The 19998-nt window shown below is 50.9% G+C and overlaps 1 protein-coding gene across 1 annotated transcript in view; it reads left to right on the forward strand.

Moving 5' to 3' along the window:
• TACC2 (transforming acidic coiled-coil containing protein 2) overlaps positions 1-19998 on the forward strand; it is a 181165-nt gene that overhangs the window by 128315 nt on the left and 32852 nt on the right. Inside the window, exons 8-12 of the mRNA XM_082644573.1 lie at positions 2674-2810; positions 13219-14530; positions 16172-16207; positions 18379-18439; positions 19568-19769. Coding sequence (XP_082500699.1) covers positions 2674-2810; positions 13219-14530; positions 16172-16207; positions 18379-18439; positions 19568-19769 — 1748 coding nt within the window. The remainder of the gene's footprint in view (positions 1-2673; positions 2811-13218; positions 14531-16171; positions 16208-18378; positions 18440-19567; positions 19770-19998) is intronic.

Raw genomic sequence — 19998 nt, forward strand, 5'->3', positions numbered from 1 at the left:
TTGCTCTCAGCTCCTGGGAGAGGCAGTGAAAATATGAAAACAATGCAGGAAGTGCTAGAAGTGAATGGCATTCTAGGGGTCCGTGGTAGCCTCTGATGCTTTGATGCAGAAAAGTTCACGGTAAACAAGGCAAGGAACCACACAGGGGCTTGGTGTACCTTTGTCCTTCCCACACACTGCGTCCCGCACAGGGCCGCGGGGAACGGTGGTCCCTTCCGAGCAGGTGTGCCAGCTGGGCAGCTGCAAGCAGGGGAGACCTCATTGGAATTCAGCAGCTTGAATCCACAAGCGTCCGGCCCTCCCTGTTGCTTGCTTGTGCTCTTGGGAAAGATCAGGGGCTCTTTGTGCTCTAAAGCCACACATCGCCAGGGCCCGGGGATGCAGAAGCCATGGGAAGAGCACAGAGTCTCTCCCTCAGTATCTCCGCTGGAGGCTGGGGAAGCTCTCACAACATTTGTGGCTGGCCGTGCAGCTAACCTTTTAGTGACATCTTAAAGAGATTCAGATCCCAGAGATACCAGCAAAGGAATTAGGGGTGGGAATTTGGGCGACAGAAGCTGTTCTTCAGCGGAGATGGCTTTTGCCTCCTGGTGGACATGGCCCCCGGTGGAATGGGCCCGGTGGATGTGGACAACGGTGACCGGCAGTGGGGACTCCAGTCTGCAGGTCCTTCAAGGAAACTCAGGAAAGAGGCAAGTTGTCTCCGTGTATCTCTTCAACATTGCCCCTGACGTGTGCGAAGCTGGGGGCCAGGGCGACACCCAGGGCCCACCAGGCAGATCCGAACTCCTCTTTCTCTCTGATGCTCGGTTGCATAACTTCCTTGTGTTTTTCATACCGGTAAACAGATTCTGCAAAACTTCAGGCACCTAGATCTGTTGTCGTCCAGGCGTGGATCTTAAATTTCCCCCCTTGACAAAAGCTAAGTCTGTTAATATTAATGTGTATTTGTAAAAGTCAGCATGGCCTCTGTCGTGTTTGCATGAATTTGGTCTTTACTGATGAAATTTGATAGTATGCAGGCTTCGGCTCATTGGATCCCATCAAAAGCAGCTCTGATGTTTCTGTTCGTCTCTTTGTCCCTGGAGGGCTGTGTGGCAGGTTGGAGGAGCCAGGGTCCTTGAAAGGATGGGGGTGGGGGATCTTTGGCTCTGACAAAGTGAGTCTCTGACAAACAAGTTGTAAAAACATCGATGTAGATTTTCTGAAGGAGAACTCACCAAATGGCCCTTTTTTCCTGTCCTGCCTGACTGTGGAGGGATTGGTTTGTCGTGGTGTTCTCTGCCGGCTGGCAGATGGTCTTTAGAAGATGCTGACTTCTGCAGAGGACACTGGTCCTTTGATAGTCTGGTGCTCGGCGCTGTGAGCGTTTCACGTTCCATACACACCTGATGCGTCACCCTCTGATTATACATCTTCTGCCAAATCGCCGGCTGGGTCGCTTGTGCCGGCAGCGATCCTAAGTATCCACCCTATTGATAATTACCCTCCTTGTTGCAAGTAAATAAGTGGCATCTTGGTCTATTTAAAGTATCCCGAGACAGAAATCAGCCCAGGTGATGCTGCTGATTCTTGCACGCTGGTATCCTCAGAGTGTGGTGGGGCTGGGACCATGGACCCCTGTGCATCCTGAGCACGTAAGGAGCTGCCCTCCAGCCTGAGGACACATGCCTGGCTCAGTGATTTGGGGGTGCCTCATCCTTTCTGGCTTGAAATTGAGTCCTCAGTGGAAGCAGGGTGATGGAGGAGGACTCTCTGCTCTGGATTTTCTCGAGCCCAGGATGAGGCTTTAGTTTGGTGAGTGGCATCCCCTTGTTCCTGGGTGGGGGGCGTCCTCTGGGTGGAGTTTCGGTTCATCTCTCTGGCTGAAGAATCTTCCTTGAGAGGAGACTTTGCTGCAGACCAGCGACGGTCATTTTCACACTCTTGGGATCAGCAGGGGGCTGTGCTTTGTGTTTTAGTCTTACACGTCCTCCACCTGACCTGCCAGCTCTCATTCATTCATTTATTCACTTAACGGATGTTTATTCACCGCCTCCTGGTTTAGGCTGGGGATGCAGTGATAAACAAAAAAACACAAAACAAAGCAAAACAGGCTGCCCTCTTGGCCTTTCAGCTCAATAGAAGGGAAAGATCATTAACATGATTAGAAAGTGACTAAATCTATAATAACAAGTTTTGTGCTACGAAAGAAAGGCAGTGGGAGAGAATGATGGGGTGAGGGGGAGAGAGACCTAATGAGATTTTGTCTTGTGGAGTGAGGGTCCTATGGGTGTGTTGGAACCACAGCATCACAGAGTGTCCCTGGGAATGCTTCCATATCATTTTGCCTGAATTGTTGCCAAAATAACGCGAGCCAAAGTTGATCAAAAGATTCCACTGTTTGTATTTGCCACTAAGGCCAGAAATGTGTATTTCGTGTAGAGCTGAGTTCAAAGACTCCATCATTTGGGCGCAAAGCTGGTGATAATGAGATTCACTCCTGGGAATCACGCTGAGAAGTGACTTTGCTCAGGGCTGGCCTCGGACCGTTTAATTGGGCAGTGAGACTGGTTGCACCGGTCCTGAGAGGGGTCATTAGGCCGTGCACGGCTCCCCAGCACTGGCCCCTCGGAGCCAACGCAGCCCCGGCCAACTGTCTAACCTGCGCTCCTCCCCCTCTCTCCCCATCAGGAGTTCTGACTCTGAAGAAGCATTTGAGACCCCGGAGTCAACGACCCCCGTCAAAGCTCCACCGGCCCCACCCCCGCCACCCTCTGAAGTCGTTCCAGAACCCGAGGTCAGCGCTCCGCCTCCCCCAGAAGAACCAGGTAACCAAGGATCAGGCACCCCTGGGGGAGGCCTGGGGGCAGCCCTGCGGCTGAGCCCCAGGAAGGCTCAACAGCAGCTCCTCAGGGGACCCGGCTGGAGGAGGGCACACACCCCAGGGGGCTGGAGCCCCTTAGATTGTCACCAGCCTCTGGGGCCTCTCAGCTCCGGGCTTGGTTTGATGTGGTGTAAACTAAGGGTGCGGAGATACAGTGGGTTATTTTGTGTCTGCTTTGCAGAAGTTTAGGGGAGGCCTCTGGGGAAACCATGCATTTAACTCTGGGTGCCTTTCAGCTGACGTCCAGAACTGGATTTGTGCGGGTCATGGAATTCTCTGGTGCAATCTTAGTTTCTGATATTTGGCCCCTTGCTCCCATAAGAGTACTGGTTCTGGATCGCCCATGTGAACCTGCATTTTTATTAAAAACGTTGCCCCTGTGAGCTTGGGGATGATAATTAGTAAATGGGCGAGAAGAGAAAATGATGGATGGCTGAATAGGTGCAGGGATGACTCCTTTATTCCTCATTAACTTCAAATTATCCAGATTTCTTATCACTTTCCCGCACCCCCTAGTGTGACTCAGAACAAAGACCTTTATGTACCTTTCAGATGTGGTGACTGCTGCGGTTGGGAGGATGGGGAAGGATATAGGACAGACCTCCTGTCCCAGCCTCCAGCCTGCCCAGCTGGCTGCAGTCCTCTGTGTGCTTCCTTCAGTTACACCAGCAGGGGTGGGACCATCTCAAGCATTAAAGTTTAACATGAGGTCTGGAAGGAGATGGGGATTGCTAGGAATGGCCTCACAAGCTGGTCAGGGGGCCAGGTGGTCTCAGAAATGGCCGTACAGGCCAATCAGGGGGCCAGGTAGTACTGTCTTCAGAGCCGGACAGCCTCAGCTGGACCCTGAACTTCAGAGGGCCCCATTCTGGCCTTCCTGGGGCCACAGCCCTCGCAGCGAGATAAGTCTGCAGAGCCAAACTCCTCTTGGAGCGTGTTCTGGTTACCTGGGAGCAGCCACTTCCTGGGCCCACCCCGTCCCCATCTCCTGGCCCATCTGCCCAAGGCTGACTGTGCCCACGTTTGCACCCTTCAGCCAAGGAGATACCAAGGATGGGGCTGTGACTTACAGGTGGGTTGTCCACACACCTGTGCTCGAGGCTGCCCCTGGTGAGGGATGGAGGTTGGGGAGAAAAGGGGCAGGCCAGCGGCCCGGCCTCCATTTGTACTCTCGCCCTGGCCAGGAGCCAGGTGAACTGCAAAATAAAAAACCATTTTGACCTTAATGTTGGTTTTAGAAAGAAATGGATGGGATTCTTTCTACCCGCTCTGGCTTCAAGCTGGCCGTAGTTTTAGGGCAGATACTCCTGGAGCATTGTTCCTAAGCAAATGTGCTCCGTGGTGCTGGGGGGGGAGGAGAGACACCTTTGCTGGTATCTGATAAATGCAGTTTTCATATTCTCCCCTTTTGACAGCTTATCAGTTAGTAGTACCTGATGCTGCAAAGTTCGTTTAGGCACTGAGCTCTGAGAGGGTAATTACTGGAATTTATTTGATTTTAAGGTGGGGAAGAAGCAGGAAGAGCTGCTTACATTTCTCAGGGAGTCGTTTGCACCCCAACTTTCTTTCATATAATAAAGAACGTAAAAATTCCATTTCTTATAATATTGTAAAAAAATTCGCCCAAGGCTTTAATGGAAAGTGGCTGAATGACAAACACATTTTAATCCTTAGGTCAAATGTGCAATTAAGAATAAATTTTCCGGGGCTTCCCTGGTGGCGCAGTGGTTGAGAATCTGCCTGCTAATGCAGGGGACACGGGTTCAAGCCCTGGTCTAGGAGGATCCCACACGCTGAGGAGCAACTAGGCCCGTGAGCCACAACTACTGAGCCAGCGCTCTAGAACCTGTGCTCCGCAACAAGAGAGGCCGCGATAGTGAGAGGCCCGCGCACTGCGATGAAGAGTGGCCCCCGCTTGCCGCAACCAGAGAAAGCCCTTTCACAGAAACGAAGACCCAACACAGCAAAAATAAATAAATTAATTAATAAACTCCTACCCCCAACATCTTCTTAAACAAACAAAAAAAAGCCCACAGTCATAAAAAAAAAGGAATAAATTATCCTTTTTTATGGGTATAATAAGTTCATGCCTATACATGTGTGGGATACCTTAGGAAAGAGGTCAGAAGAAGAATGAATGCCGAGGACAGTGCGTGGTCCACCCCCAAGCGCCATGCAGGGTCCAGAGGACGGTCATTGCTGTGGGCCTGTGTGCGTCCTGTGGGACTTCCAGTCACATATTGCTTCTGGGGTTGTTTTGCCACCTCTGTTCTTTTCTTCAGCCTGTCTTTGTTCCTTCTTCTTGACTTCTCTTTCAACAAAGCAGAGAACAATCTCCATTCTTAAACACACACCCACACGCATGCACAACACTCACCTCTTGCTTGGATGGCAATTTTTGAAAGAATGAACACTATGGAGGGTTAAGAGAGAACCCCCAGTGGAAGGGGCTGGAGCCGTGAATTGCCATGAGTCACAGCCCCGTGGAACTTCTGATCACACTGGTTGGAGTCTGACTTCATGCTTCTCCTCCTTGGAAAACTACAGTGAGGCTAAATGTATGCGGATTATACAATTAAGGACGCTTACAGTCGGGGTTGTGTCTGCCTAAAGCCCCCCTGTCTTGGGCTGTACAAAGATCCATCTGATTTGTCGCACTCATTAGAAAAGTCTGCTGGTCCCTTCTGTGGACAGCATGGGACAGTACAGATTAAAGGGGCGCTGTGCTTGCTTGTGGAGGTGGCTAGAGGAGAAGAAAGCTTCCTTCTGGGAACCGAGGGAGAGAGAGGGCAAGAGAGGAAAATCTGCCGTTTGGTTTGCCTCTGCAAAGTGCCTGCCATGTTGCTAAAGGTGCCAAAAGAACCACGTGAAATAATAGACGAGACCTTTGGCTGTGAATAAAGGCATGACTTTTCCTCCTGGAAACTTAATTTTACAAAATAATCCGTCACCTTACCTTGCGTGCTGCCAGCATGATTGTGCTGCACGGGACAGGATAATGGGTGAGATGTGGCTGGCCACCATGTGTCTGCCGCTCGTCTGGGCTGTGCCGGGGTGTGGCTTATCTGAGCCCAGTTTTCTTTTTCTTTTTTTTTTTCTTTATAACTGACCTAAGATTTTTTTAGTGATTGTATGATTTTACTCGTTATTAGGTAAATACACATTCCAGAGGCTCTTAGCATTTACCATTGATTAACATAGTCTAACTAGGGATGGTCACTCAAGCCTTTATGGCTTTTATTTCAATGGCTTTATAATTCTTGCATCGTTGGTTAAAACTGATGGTTTAGCTCATGATACAAAAACATGTAATTGCCTATGTGAATTAGTCATTAAATCTTATTTTCAGCGAGGACATGATTTTACCTTGGGTTGCTACGTTATAGACAGATTAACTAAAAAATAAAAGTGAAATTAACCTCTTTAATTGAAAAGAAACGGGAGAAAATTAATTTGAAAAGTTACATGCACCCCATTGTTCATAGCAGCACTATTTACAATAGCCAAGACATGGAAGCAAACCAAGTGTCCATCGACAGATGAATGGACAAAGAAGATGCAGTGCATATACACAGTGGAATACCACCCAGCCATTAAAAAAGAACGATATAATGCCATTTGCAGCAACATGGACGCACCCAGAGACCATCATATTAAGTGAAGTAAGCCAGACAGAGAAAGACAAACATCATATAATATCACTTATATGTGGAATCCAAAAAAAATGATACAAATGAGTTTATTTACAAAACAGAGATAGACCCACAGACATAAGAAACAAACCTACGGTTACCAGAGGGGATAGCGGGGGAGTGGGAGGTAAATTAGGAGTTTGGGATGAACATAAACACACTACTGAGTGCAAAATAGTTAAACAAGGACCTACTGTAGAGCACAGGGAACTATTTTCATTGTCTTGCAATAACCCATAATGGAAAAGAATCTGAAAAAGAAAAAAAATATATATATATAACTGAATCACTTTCTGAGCCCAGTTTTCTTACCTGTAAAATGAAGCAGGTGACCCGTGAGTCCTCTGAGATCCTTCCCACTCCGACTTTTCATGGTTCTGTGATCAGGACGCGTGGCTGCTCTACAGTGGCTGCATTATTAGAACTCAAAACTGGCCACTGAAGGACATAATTAAACGTCACATAATTAAATAATAGCTCCATTTAGTGTCTGCCATGTGCCAGTCCTGTGCCAGGTTCTTGGCTAGTTTCATCCCATCTCAGGCAACGGAAGGAACCCCAGTGCTCACAGCATCCCTGTACTGGGCATCTCATCACCTGCTTGCCAGGGAGATGTGGGGCCTGGACCTTGCCCTTGGTCTCAAAACAGGTGAGGGGCTGTGGGATCAGAATCCCCGCTTCTCGACTCCCTTCCATTTGGAAATCAGGTTGCTCTCTGTGCAGGCGAGATGAGCCGGTTTATCCGAGGCAGAGGGTAGGCCACGCGGTTGCCAGGTGGGTGGCAAGTAGATGGTCAGTGAGGGAAGCCCGTCTATGAGAGCAGGGGTGGGTTTCCATCCTACAGTTGCCCTCCCTCTGGAGACGTGGTTCCCCATGGGGGAAGCGCTGTTTTGCTCGTTGTCGCTGGGAGGATGCCCAGCACGGGGAAGGCCGGTGTGGGGGCCCTTGGAGGTGACCGGAGCCGCCCGTGCCCTGCTTGACCTCGGCCTTTCCTCACTGCTCCGCGGGAAGGGTGGCCTCACTGAGGCTCCGGTTGTGCTCCACGTGGCCGTGTGTGGACTGCTGTCTGCAGATTGACCCAGAAGGGAGCTTACTGCACCCAGGGGCTTCTGTTTTCCCCTCTCAGGACTCAGTCTCCATACATATTGTCACTTGCTTTCATCTCCTCTGAGTTGCAGTGCAGGGTACCCCCCGCAGAGAGACAGGAAGCCTCCTGGTATCAGGCGAGGCATCTGAGAGCCCGGCCAGGAGAGGGCCCTTCCCGTCCTGGGGCAGGGGCACAGGGAGTGGGGTCACGGTGGCGTGTGTAGGAGTTGGGGCCCACGGCTGCTGTTTCCTGGCACTGCTGTACCCGGGACTAGGTGCTTACGTGCTCCTCCTGTTTCATCCTCACAAGAATCCCTGATTTATGGCTGAGGCTCAGAGGAGTTGAATAACCTGCCAGGGATGGCCCTGGGCACCTTGGGTGGGCACACCAAGAACCTGGCAGGGCCCTGAGCCTCTGGACTCACATTTTCTGCCCTTAATGACCTCGCTGGAGGACCTTGACTGCACTCAACGTCCAGGTGGATCCAGCTCGTTTTCACAGAGAATTTCTCCATCTGTAAACAGAGTCACCGGGGTCGATAGCTGTCGTGACCCACAGAGCCTCGAGCAGGGCTGCTCCTCCTCCGCCTTTGGGAACTGAAGGCAGGTTTGAGAGCATAGACGTGGGAAAGCAGGGCAGATGTCCAGGAAGCAGTGGGCACAGACCTGCCAGGTGTGGAGGTCCTCGGGACCCAGCAGGGTCTGCGTGAGAGTCCGGAAGCCTGCCGGGTCTGGGAGAGAAGCCGGTTTTGCATGGGCTGCCTGCCTCTCTTGCTGGTCCGTTCTGGGTTTAGTGACCACATCAGAGAGTGGACACCCAGGGACCGCATCTGCCTGTCACTTCCACCCGCCCTGACGTCTCACACCGCTGAGTCTCCGTAAGCAATCAGAACTCACCTCAGAGATCAGTCCAAGCCATCCAGGCTGATCCTCCAAGCCATATCTGTGGCCACATGTGAAAACATTGCCCCTGGAGTTGTGAAGAACGAGACTGTGTCCTGATAGGAAGCAGGTGACATGAGCTAGCCCGGGCCCGACTTCCCTGCTCTGGGAGCCACCTGTGGCACCTGTGAAAATGGGCGTTCCGAGCCCTGATCCCAGCCCTGCTGAACTGCTTTGCCAGGGAGGAGCCCGAAGTCAGGGCTTTCAGTGAGCGTCTCAGGCATGTCCTACGATAGGCAAGTTTGGGAAACGTTGGATTCATCATGGACTTGCTCCGAGCTGCCCACAGCTGCCGGCAAAATGCCGCGTGAGGACTGAGTAAGGCTCCATTTATCTCTCATTAGCCTACTGAAAATGGAGGCCTTTTCCAGAATAAACATTATCAATTGCAACTGATTATTATTCACATACTTGGAAGGATGTAGAGCTAGGTTCCCCGTGTACAAGACCATTTACGCTTGCTATACTGGATGAAGCTACGCGTCTGAGTGCAGGGGTGCCTTGTGCTGGCACCTTTAGACCTCTGGGCCTGTGGGTTCTTGCCCAGGGTGAGCTGGCTGGGGGTGGGGTTGGGGGAGGCGGAGGGAGAAGCACACCACGGCCGGCAGTACGTGCTCCAGTTAGAAACAGTCAGCAAGGCTAAGGGCTGTGGCCTTTGAAGACAGTCATGTGGGAGTTGGGTGACATCGGTTGCCCCTTGTTGGCTTTCTCCCTTTCCTTGGAATTCCCTCTTGTTTCCAAACACATTTCTTTTTTCCTTAGCTCGGGGATTGTATTGCCTAGCACAGTCAGGGACTGCACTGTGTGCCCTCAAGTTCATATGTTGAAGCCCTGACCCCCCAATGTGACTGTATTTGAAGATAGGACCTTTAAGGAGGTGACGAAGTTTAAATGAGGTCGTAAGGCACTCATCTATCAGGGCTGGCGTCCCTGGAAGAAGAGGAGGAGACATTAGGGCTGAGCTCACACAGAGCAAAGGCCGTGTGAGGACACAGGGAGAAGATGGCCATCAGCAAGTCAAGGAGAAACCAAACCTGTGGACCCCTTGACCTTGGACTTCCAGCCTCCAGAGCTGTGTTGTTTAAGCCCTTTGGTCTGTGGACTTTGTTCGGGTGGCCTGAGCTGACTGATATGTCGGGCACCACCTAGGAATCCTTTGGGTGTCATGAACCAGAGATGCTGATTTTGTCCTCAGACTGAGCCAGAACCTGGAGCCAGGACAAGGCGTTGGTCTCCAGGGCAAGCGTTGCCCAGGTCTGCGCTGTTGGGATGCAGCAGGCAGAGGACGTGTGCACGTGGATGGATCCTTCCTTACCTCTGTGTCCACAGCATGCCCCACAGTGGTTGACGTATAGGAGGCACCCAGATTGTTTGACGTATAGGAATGAATGAATAAATTGTCTTCAGGCAGATATGATGTATGGACATTTAGAAATCCAGTCGGGGGGGACCGGGAATCCAGTGGGACCACACTTGCTTTGGAAAATCAAGGCCTGCACGTGGCAGTGACCCATTTCTCTGGTCTAAAGTTTTTTCTGAAGAGCATCGAAGGGCCCTCCCAGCCCTGCTCTGGTCAACAGACAATAAAACAGTGGTTCTCAACCAGGGATTATTGCGCCCCCCCAGGGAACATTTGGTAATTTCTAGACACATTTTTGTTGTCACAGCTTGGGGTGGGGGGATGCTAATGGTATCTAGTGGGCAGAAGCCAAGGATTCTGCTAGACATCCTACAATGAACAGGATGGGCCCCCTGCGACAAAGTACTAACCATCCTGAGATGGCCACAGTGCCGAGGCTAAGTAACCCTGTGTCAGGACTCGATTTCCTGGTCCGTGATGATTTAATTAGGGTATGTCAGTTCTAAAGAGGAAAGCCACATTAAGCAGTCAGAGAGCTTTTCTTCTGGGGAAAACTGTTAGCAGATGGTTAAGCTGAATGTCTGCTGACTGTTGCACGGTCTGGGGAGAACTCCTGACACCTGAAGGGCCTCGAAAGGCTTCCTTCTTCAGGCTGCTGGGGTACGCGTAGCAGCCTGAGAGAAAGCAGGTCAGCAGTTGTGGGCCTTGCTTTGGAAATGATGGGCTGGGCTGAGGCCCTTTCTCTCTCCTGCAAGGCCCGCTTGAAACACCTGGTCCTCTGAGTCCCCTGGTCCTTCGGTGCCCTCTGTGCTGTGTGTCCAGGACAGGAAGGGGAGGCGACTGCTGATGCGAGGATGCGGTGCCGGAGGGTGCCAGTCTCTGGAGGAAATAGGGAGGGAGACGGTTGTAGAAAGAAGGGAGGGGACATCTTTTGAGATGAGAATGAAGCAGGAGTGTTTTCGGGACTCGGAGGAATCTTTTGACAAAAAGCATTGAGAGGCTTCAGGCAAGTGCTCCATTTTCTAGGACATCTGCTCCAAGTAGGGCCTGGGGTGGCTTTGGATGCAGAAGAGAAGGGAAGGTTTGAAACCATGGCTGGCGAATCGACCTGCTTCCAGAAAGTGATCTCAATGCCAGAGGCATTTATTGAGCCGGCAAGAGAAAGTGTGGCAAGTCCAGGGAAAACAAAGATAAATCAGACCAGTTCCTGGACTCAGGAGGCTGGCAGTTTCCTCGTGTTGTCTTCACCTCCTGTGGTTCTCTGCTAAGTGCTCACCACCTCGGGGTGTGCTGCCGTGAGCATGAACTGCTCTGAGAAAAATCTACAGTAGGAAGCCAGTTTGGGTATAAGTAAGCATTTCTCAAACCGTGTTGGTTTGTTGGAATGAGGGATTACGGCTGCCAGATTTAGCAAACAAAAATACAGAGCGTCCAATTAAATTAGAATTGCAGATAAACAGTGAGTGACTGGGACTCGGGACATATTTATACTAAAAAATGTATTCTTTTATCCTAAATGCAAATTTAACTGAACATCCTATATTTTATCTGGCAACCCACGGCAAGGGGTGGGGTGGGTACTGCAGGATATAACTCCTGACAGTGGAATGCCGTCCCAAGTCATATATGTGCCAGTTCTTTTTTTTTTTTTTTCTCTCTTTTTTTGGCCGCTCCACACAGCATACGGGATTTTAGTTCGCCGACCAGGGGTCGAAACTACGCCCCCTACGTTGGAAGCCCGGAGTCTTAACCACTGGACCGCCGGGGAAGTCCCTGTGCCAGCTCTTGAATTCCTTCTTCTGCAGACCACTTTGCAACATTTTCTCCCCTTTGTCTAGGGACACGTTTTCAGTTTTCTGGCCAATCGTTTTCTGGCATCTTGACTGCCCAGGACAGCTGTGAAGCCAGAAATGCATGCAAGGCGCCACCTGGTGCAGGCAGAGCCCAGAGTAGCCAAGCCAAGGCCAGGCTGGCCGCATCCCCACGGAGCAGTGGGGTCATGAGATGATGGAATATCTCTTGGCCAGCATCTGGAGCATCCGCAGCATGTTTTAAAATAAGGATCAGGGCTTCCCTGGTGGCACAGTGGTTGAGAGTCCGCCTGCCGATGCAGGGGACGCGGGTTCGTGCCCCGGTCCAGGAAGATCCCACATGCTGCGGAGCGGCTGGGCCCGTGAGCCATGGCCGCTGAGCCTGCACGTCCGGAGCCTGCGCTCCGCAACGGGAGAGGCCACAACAGTGAGAGGCCCATGTACCGCAAAGAAAAAATTAAAAGAATAAAATAAGGATCAGCCTCCTTGGCTGGCAGTGGCTGAGGGGGGAGGAGAAATGGGGAAGAAGCTCTAGAAAAATGGAGAGAGAATGGATGAGAGGGAAGCCAAGAAGAGGAGCATGGCAGGCAGGGTTGGAGGGAGAGATCACGGGGATCCCTGGAGTCAGGTTGGGGCAGACGGCGTGAGCTCAGTCCTGCTGCAGTTGCCCGGGGGCCTCCAGATAAAGGCTCTGACTAGTCAAGAGCAGGCTGCATGATGATAGCAGCTAGTATTTACCAGAGGCTCACTGTGCTTTACTTGCATTATTTCTCTGTCTTCCTTTCCTGCTCCTCTCCTTTACTTTAGCCACACGGGCGTCTGATATTTCTGCAACACACCAGGTGTACACCTACCCCAGGGCCTTTGCACTTGCTGTTCCCTTTGCCTAGGATGCTTCCCCCCGCAGGTATCCCCCTGGTTCACGCCTTTACCTCGTTTCTGATCTTGGCTTCAGTGTTTCCTCCTTGGAGGGCTTTGCCCAGCTGCCTTCTTTTAAAATTGCAACGCCCCTCCCCTGGCTTTCTTTTTCTCCATAGCACTCGTCACCGTCCGACAGTCCATACATTTTACTTGTTTATTGTTTCTTGACTGTCTTCTCCCTAAAGAATATAACTTCTAGGAGGGCAAAGATTTCATTCATTGTTGAATACCCAACGCCCAGAACAGGTGCTTTGTTTGATCAGGCACTTGGTAAACGTGTTTTGAATGACAATGATTTGAGCTATTCCTTAAACAGCCCTCATTGCTCCCACTTGACAGATGAGAGAGCTGAGGGTCAGCTTGTCCAGACCCTGGAGCCAATGGGTGAGAGCAGGACTTGTACCCAAGCAGCGTGCCTGTCCACTGGTGGGTGGGTTGGCCTGGGGCTCTGGTATTAGAGGGCTGTAGTCTGGCATGAGATGAGAGACTGTCCGAAGTGTCCTGTGTCCTTCAGTGACGGCTGTGTCTCCGTTTCCTCAGGATGTGGCTCTGAGCCTGTCTGTGTCCCCGATGGCCCCCGCAGCAGCTCGGTGGAAGGAAGTCCCTTCCGTCCCCCGACACACTCCTTCTCCTCCGTCTTCGATGAAGACAAGCCGATAGCCAGCAGCGGGACTTACAACTTGGACTTTGACAACATCGAGCTGGTGGATAATTTTCAGACCTTGGAGCCTCGCTCCTCAGACTCTAAGAATCAGGATTGCAAGGTGAGCTCACGGAGGAAGTCCACGGACTCTGTCCCCATCTCTAAGTCGACGTTATCCCGCTCGCTTAGCCTGCAAGCCAGTGACTTTGATGGTGCTTCTTGCTCAGGCAGTCCCGAGGCCGTGGCCCCGGCCCCAGATGCACATAGCACGGGTTCGAGCAGTGCTTCCAGTACCCTTAAGCGAACTAAGAAACCGAGGCCACCTTCCTTAAAAAAGAAACAGACCACTAAGAAACCCCCCGAAACCCCCCCAGTGAAAGAGACACAGCAAGAGCCAGCCGAAGAGAGCCCCGACCCCAGCGAGGAGAATCGAATAGCCGAGACAAGAACGGAATCAGCCAAGACGGAAGGTTCTGGACCAGCCTTATCAGAGGAGGCACCCTTAGAACCTGCTGCTGTGCCCAGGGCTGCCTGCCTTCTGGACTCCGAGGGTGCAGAAGGGGCCATCCCCCCAGCTTCTGGGGGTGGCAGAGTGCAGAACTCACCCCCCGCTGGAAGGAAAACATTGTCTCCTGCCACGGCCCCAGAGGTGGTGGAGGTGTCCCCATTGGATAGTGGGGGGCAAGAGGACTCCCCAGCCAAAGGCCTCTCAGTGAGGCTGGAGTTTGACTATTCTGAGGACAAGGGTAGTTGGGACACGCAGCAGGAAAACCCCCCTCCCACCAAAAAGATAGGCAAAAAGCCGGTTGCCAAAATGCCCCTAAGGAGGCCAAAGATGAAAAAAACACCCGAAAAACTCGACAACACTCCTGCCTCGCCTACCAGATCCCCTGCTGAACCCAGTGACATCCCTATCGCTAAAGGTACCTACACCTTTGATATTGACAAGTGGGATGACCCCAACTTTAACCCTTTTTCTTCCACCTCAAAAATGCAGGAGTCTCCCAAACTGCCCCAACAGTCATACAACTTTGACCCGGACACCTGTGATGAGTCCACTGACCCCTTTAAGACATGCTCTAAGACCCCCAGCTCACCTTCTAAATCCCCAGCCTCCTTTGAGATCCCAGCCAGTGCCATCGAAGCCAACGGAGTGGACGGGGATGGGCTGAACAAGCCCGCCAAGAAGAAGAAGACGCCCCTCAAGACGTAAGTTCAGGGGTGCAGGTGGTAAGATCGGAGTCGGGGCTGGGCATTGGCTGTGATTGTTGCTCACGTGCCTGGATGACCCATCCCCCATTTGCTGCAGTGCCACCATGTTTGCGGCAGGATACCTGTTTTCATTCCTCTCTGCACCCACAGTGGTGGCTTTTCCCATCCACATATCCCGTTGGGTCTAGAGTCATTGATCTTTTGCCTCAATTAGTCAGTGGTCTAAAGCTTTACTTGTAGCTGAAGACCTGACCGGGAGAGTGTGGGATCCATGGAAAGGGAGCGGCTCAGTGGAGGTCTGGTCAGCCTCCCTGTTTAACATATGAATTGCTTTTTGGAGTGGCCTCAAAACTAAGAGATCTGCCCTTATATTATTAAAATTTGTAGTGTTTGTTTCTGCCCATTAAGGAGACATTAGCCCAGGAGGCAAACACAGTAGACTTGAGAAACCCTTGCGAGAGAGAGAGAGAGAGAGAGAGAGAGAGAGAGAGAGAGAGAGAGAGAGATCTGGGCCCCTTCCTGTACCCCAGCTAATGTGTAAGAAGCACGCCGGTTTGTCTTCACCCCTGTGTAGTCATCTTCATGGACGAGCGTCCACAGGCCCTGTAGGTCCAGAAAAGGTCAATGGAACCTGAAAGGGAGAAGCAGTCCCCACGGCCCCCAGGAGGCCATTAATAATCAGGTCTGCTATCCAAACACTGGCCAAATAGATTGTGCATAATACTACGTGTCCATGCCTCTGGAATTCATCCCAAGACCCAGCTCCAACTTGGATGGCTACCAGTCCCTCCTCAGGACTTTGGTCCAAGTTGTAGGTGGTTAGGTGCTTGGAGCTTTTCTCCACTCATGTAGTATCGTCAATAATTTAACAAGGCCAAGGAGACCGGGCTTCTGGCGGCAACTCAGCAGAACAGACCATGGCTGCTGGCCCCTCTGAGTCTGCCTGGCACAAATCGAGATAGGGTGACCTGTTTACCTCTCGTTCTGGGCTCCCCCAAGCATTTAACATTTGAGAAGAACCCGAGGCTTCCTGAGAAGAAGGTCTCTAAGCAGGCTTTGGCCTTGGATCACCTTACCTCTGTCTGGTGTTGGATAGAGGAAACAGTCCTGGCCCAAAATGGGACTTTTCTTAGATCAGCTGCCAAACCAGGCCCTCCTTAAAGATTCCATAGCATCTTTGTTGGAAGCTTTGTTTTTAAGCCTCAAACCGGAGAAATCTGAAATGCCCAAATCACAAAGCTAATCTCTCATTTTGGGGATGAGAGCCAGTTTGTAGCCACTACCTCCTCCTTCCCTGCAGATAGCTTGGTTCTATTCTGTTCTATCATCAGAGATAGCTAACCGAGGTTGGGGAAGCTAACCCGTCTCCGGGTCTTACCTGTAGGGCAGATGGCTTGGAATCCTACACTGGGGTGACAAAGCTCTTTGAGCCACCAACATTTTATGGGGTAACTGGAAGCAAGAGAGGAAGGCGTTCTCTGACAGCCCCTCTCCAAAAAGCTGGGATGTAGCCCACACTTCCAAGCAAACAGTGGATGGCTCTTGTATCCTAACCCATTAATAACCAGTTGTCTGCAGATTTATCTTTTTTGTCAGTTCCTCTGTCTGTCTCTCTTTTTCTTTGTCTTCTTGTCTTAGGATGGTTGAAGATGTGATGTCTGTATGTTCTCTGTTGTAAGTAAATTAAATGGAATCCGCCTCTTACACCAAATGTGCTTTTTTCTGCCTTTGTTTTTGCTTCCAAGCGCTTTCTATTTCCTTTCCATGGCTGCTCCCTACGTATTTCTGTGGCGGGCCTGGGAATGATGGGGCATGGGGCTTCCCAGTAACAGAGGTTATTTATCTGTTTCATAGTGATTAGCATAAATGAAACTGCTTGGCTGTGAGAACGTGATTATCCAACATCTGTCTGCTTGTCAGGAATGGAAGTTTTTTTCCCCTTGCTTATTGGATGTCTTCATCTGAAACCCATACATTTGTTTTTTCACTCTCATTCCATTCTTTCATTTTAAGTTGGGCGATTGCTTTCAAAGTATTGTGGCTTCACATTAAAATAACCACCCAGTCCAACCACAGGCAGCAACTGCTACTGCTTGTTCTGGCCACACGTGAAGCAGAAATGTTTGAGCTGTTTCAAATTGACACTGATGGGAGCCCCCTGAAATGCAGGGTCAGCTCAGTGGAGCACACGGCCGTGAGAGCCATCGCCAGGCTGCTCTGGGTCAGCAGGACTGGGCTGGGTATCAGCATGCTATCTGGGGGTCGCCTTGTTGAGGGAGACGGAGCAACAGAGCAGACCACCGCTGTGCCTGTACTGCTTTGCCTCCCTGGCCAGGAGAGAGCTTGTGGGCTGCTCCCGGGGGCCCAAGGACAGGCACTTTCTCTGCCTCTCCATTATTCCACGAGGAGCTGGCCTGGGCCCAGACGTCCAGCAGCCCCGGGATAGGGTGGGGTCTCTCAGGCTCTCTTCTGCCCAAGGGATTTCTTCGGTACTTTAGAGCCATTTAGCAACTGTAAAATACACAGTTGTATATTTATATGCATGGATAAATATATGCTTCAAGCTGTGATTGCACTGTTCACATGGCAAATGTCATAAATGCTGTAAATAACCATTTATGGTATTTCTTTCATGACTGAAAGCCATTGTTGGAGCGTTTTATTCCAGGGAACACAAGGAGGAACTTGGTGCCAATTTGTTCTATCCACCCAGTTAACGTTTAGAGCGGGGGAGGTGAGGGGGACCCCCGCACAAGCCCTTGCCTTGCTGGGGGCAGGACCAGACCACGGAGGGGCCTGAGACCAGGGGGCAGGGGCCGATCTGCAGGTGGAGAAGCCTCCATTCTGATAGTGGAGATGAGCCCTTGACCACCCAGTAGACTTAATGGAGCCATCTGTGCTAAAAGTCCCTTCCTTCTGACTCCTCTGGAGTCTGAGCCGATGTTTCCTTTGCCTAGGTCCTCCTCCCCTCTCCTCCCCTCCCCCTCAGCCCCCAGTTATCTTTATGAGGGGGAAAAAAAGAGAGACCAGAGTTGTTACTCACTGTTACACTTAAAAGTTGTTACTTTTAAATGTCTTTAAAAAAGACATTAAAAAAAAAATTGTTTCATCTCCGAAAAAGAGTTCTGGAGATTGGTTGCACAACAATGTGAATGCACTTTACACTACTGAACTGTACACTTAAAAGCGTCGAAGATGGTAAATTTTATGTTACGTGTATTCTACCATAATTTAAAAAAAAAAAAAGATCTCACCCCTCGCCCTGCCTTTAGTCAGAATCCCACCCAGAAGTTCAGAGGTGCGGGAATCCATTAAGCTCAGAGTTCCTGCACGTAGGAGGGAATCTGCCAGTTCTCCCTGAAGACCCAGAACTTTCCTTCCTGTTTCTGCACGGCTCCTTCAGTTGTTTGAGTGCTGTGTCGGCTTGGTCTTCTATGAACTGGATCCTGTTCATCGGTGTCACGAACTGACATCCCCTCCCCGACCTTAGTTGGTTCAGACATTCCTGGATGAATCCAGATATATTAATCTGCTCACCAGAATCTGCTTTTTGAAATAAGAACATCTGGGTAAATTTAGCTTCATTTTCTGGGTCAGCTCTCCAAAATGGCATCTTTTCAAAGATTTCCAGCTTGATGACTCTCTCCCTCGGGGGCAATAATAATATCTGTTAAAAAATCGGAATGGATTGTCGGTGTGGACGTCTTTCGGTTGGTGTTGGAGTGGTGTAGACTGGAGGGTGGTCTGGGTCAGATACTCAGCAGTCAGACGCTCTGGGCCTCAGTCGGCTCTGGAATGTTCTGTGCCTCTGTCTGTTGTGTTTACATTTTCCATTTTGTTTCCAGTGACACATTTAGGGTGAAAAAGTCGCCAAAACGGTCTCCTCTCTCTGATCCACCTTCTCAGGTATAATGTTCCCTTGATACTTGTGATTGTATCCCTCACTCGGGAAGATAAGGCTGATGTGTTTTTATTCCCCATTAGTCAATAGAGTTTCCTTTTCTGCTCATCATGCGCCTCTCCTTGCCTCCTACATGGAGGGTCCCTCAGTGTTTGCAAGACATTGTTTTGATCCCTTTCCTTGGGGAAACATCAGAGTATGTCCCAAGAATAGGCAGATATTCAGGAAAAATGTCAGTTGGATTCTGTGGGAGTCGTGCTGGTCCATTTGGCCAGTTAATCTGCTGAAAACTTACCTGAATATCCAGTTGCGGAAGTCTGTTGAGATAAACGCATATATAGTGAGAAAGAAATGAATACATGTCAGGAACACTGGATTATGTAACCAGGGTCAGGATGGGGAGATAAAGGACTTTCATCCCCTGCAGAAGGGGCGGCTTGGGCTCTTTCTTCATACGAGTCCCTGTCTCCCTCTTCCTATAATTCCTCTACCAAATATACGCCATTTCTTCTACCCTGTTTACAGACCAAGAAGGGTATCCTGAAGTATGTGCCAGGCCATTCAAGGTCATAAAACAAGCAAAGCCCTAGCCAGCCAATCCTGGGCAGGGCGAGGCTGCAGAGAGGCGCCCAACCCCACGAGAGGGATCTTGGGTCCAATGCCACCTCTGCTGTAACATTTCTGGGCTCCCACCCTGCCCTGCTCAGCTGCACACCCTCTGTGGAGATGGAGATGAGACCCCCTTTCTCTACCTCCCGTGTCAGGCGTGAGGATTGTCAGGCAATGTTGATGATGTTGATGTACAAGCCTGAAGCACTGTGTGGGCGTAACACTATAGTTGCCTTCATAAACGTGCCAGTAGTAAAAGTTTCCTTATTTTTCTCAAAGTGAATGAGCAGGAGTATCTCAAATAACCAAGACACAAAATCCTGATTCTTTTCAAACCCACGGTCATCACCCCCTGAAACAAACCATCAGAAAAAGAAATTCATAGAGGGAAAGACTTTGTGTCCTTGGGACTATTTTGAGCAGAGGAATTTGACAGGGACCGGTCCTGGTGAGGGGGACCCAGACCCCTGTGGGTGGGCGCAGAGGCTGAACGAGAGAAGAGACAGCTTCCCTTCTCCTGGTAGGACCCCACCCCCGTGGCCACGCCGGAAACGCCGCCCGTGATCTCCGCGGTGGTCCACGCAACCGACGAGGAGAAGCTGGCGGTCACCAACCAGAAGTGGACGTGCATGACGGTGGACCTGGAGGCTGACAAACAGGACTACCCACAGCCCTCGGACCTGTCCACCTTTGTGAACGAGACCAAATTCAATTCACCCACGGAGGGTAAGCAACTCGGTGGCCAGCTGGACCGCCACTCTGCCTTGGAGACCACTGCCCCTAGGGAGCAAAAGGCCAGGAAAGAAACTTCTAAGCCAGGTAACCGTGCTGCTGGCTGCCATCTCCCGGTGCACCCCGAGCTCAGGCTGCCTTTTGAAACAGACTGAGGCTTGAAACCAGCTGAACGGCGACCCCGGGGTACCAGCTGAGAGCCTGCAAAGAGCTCTCTAACTCT

This window comes from Mesoplodon mirus (assembly GCF_964341445.2).
Source record: "Mesoplodon mirus genome assembly, chromosome: 2".
Taxonomy (NCBI): domain Eukaryota; kingdom Metazoa; phylum Chordata; class Mammalia; order Artiodactyla; family Ziphiidae; genus Mesoplodon; species Mesoplodon mirus.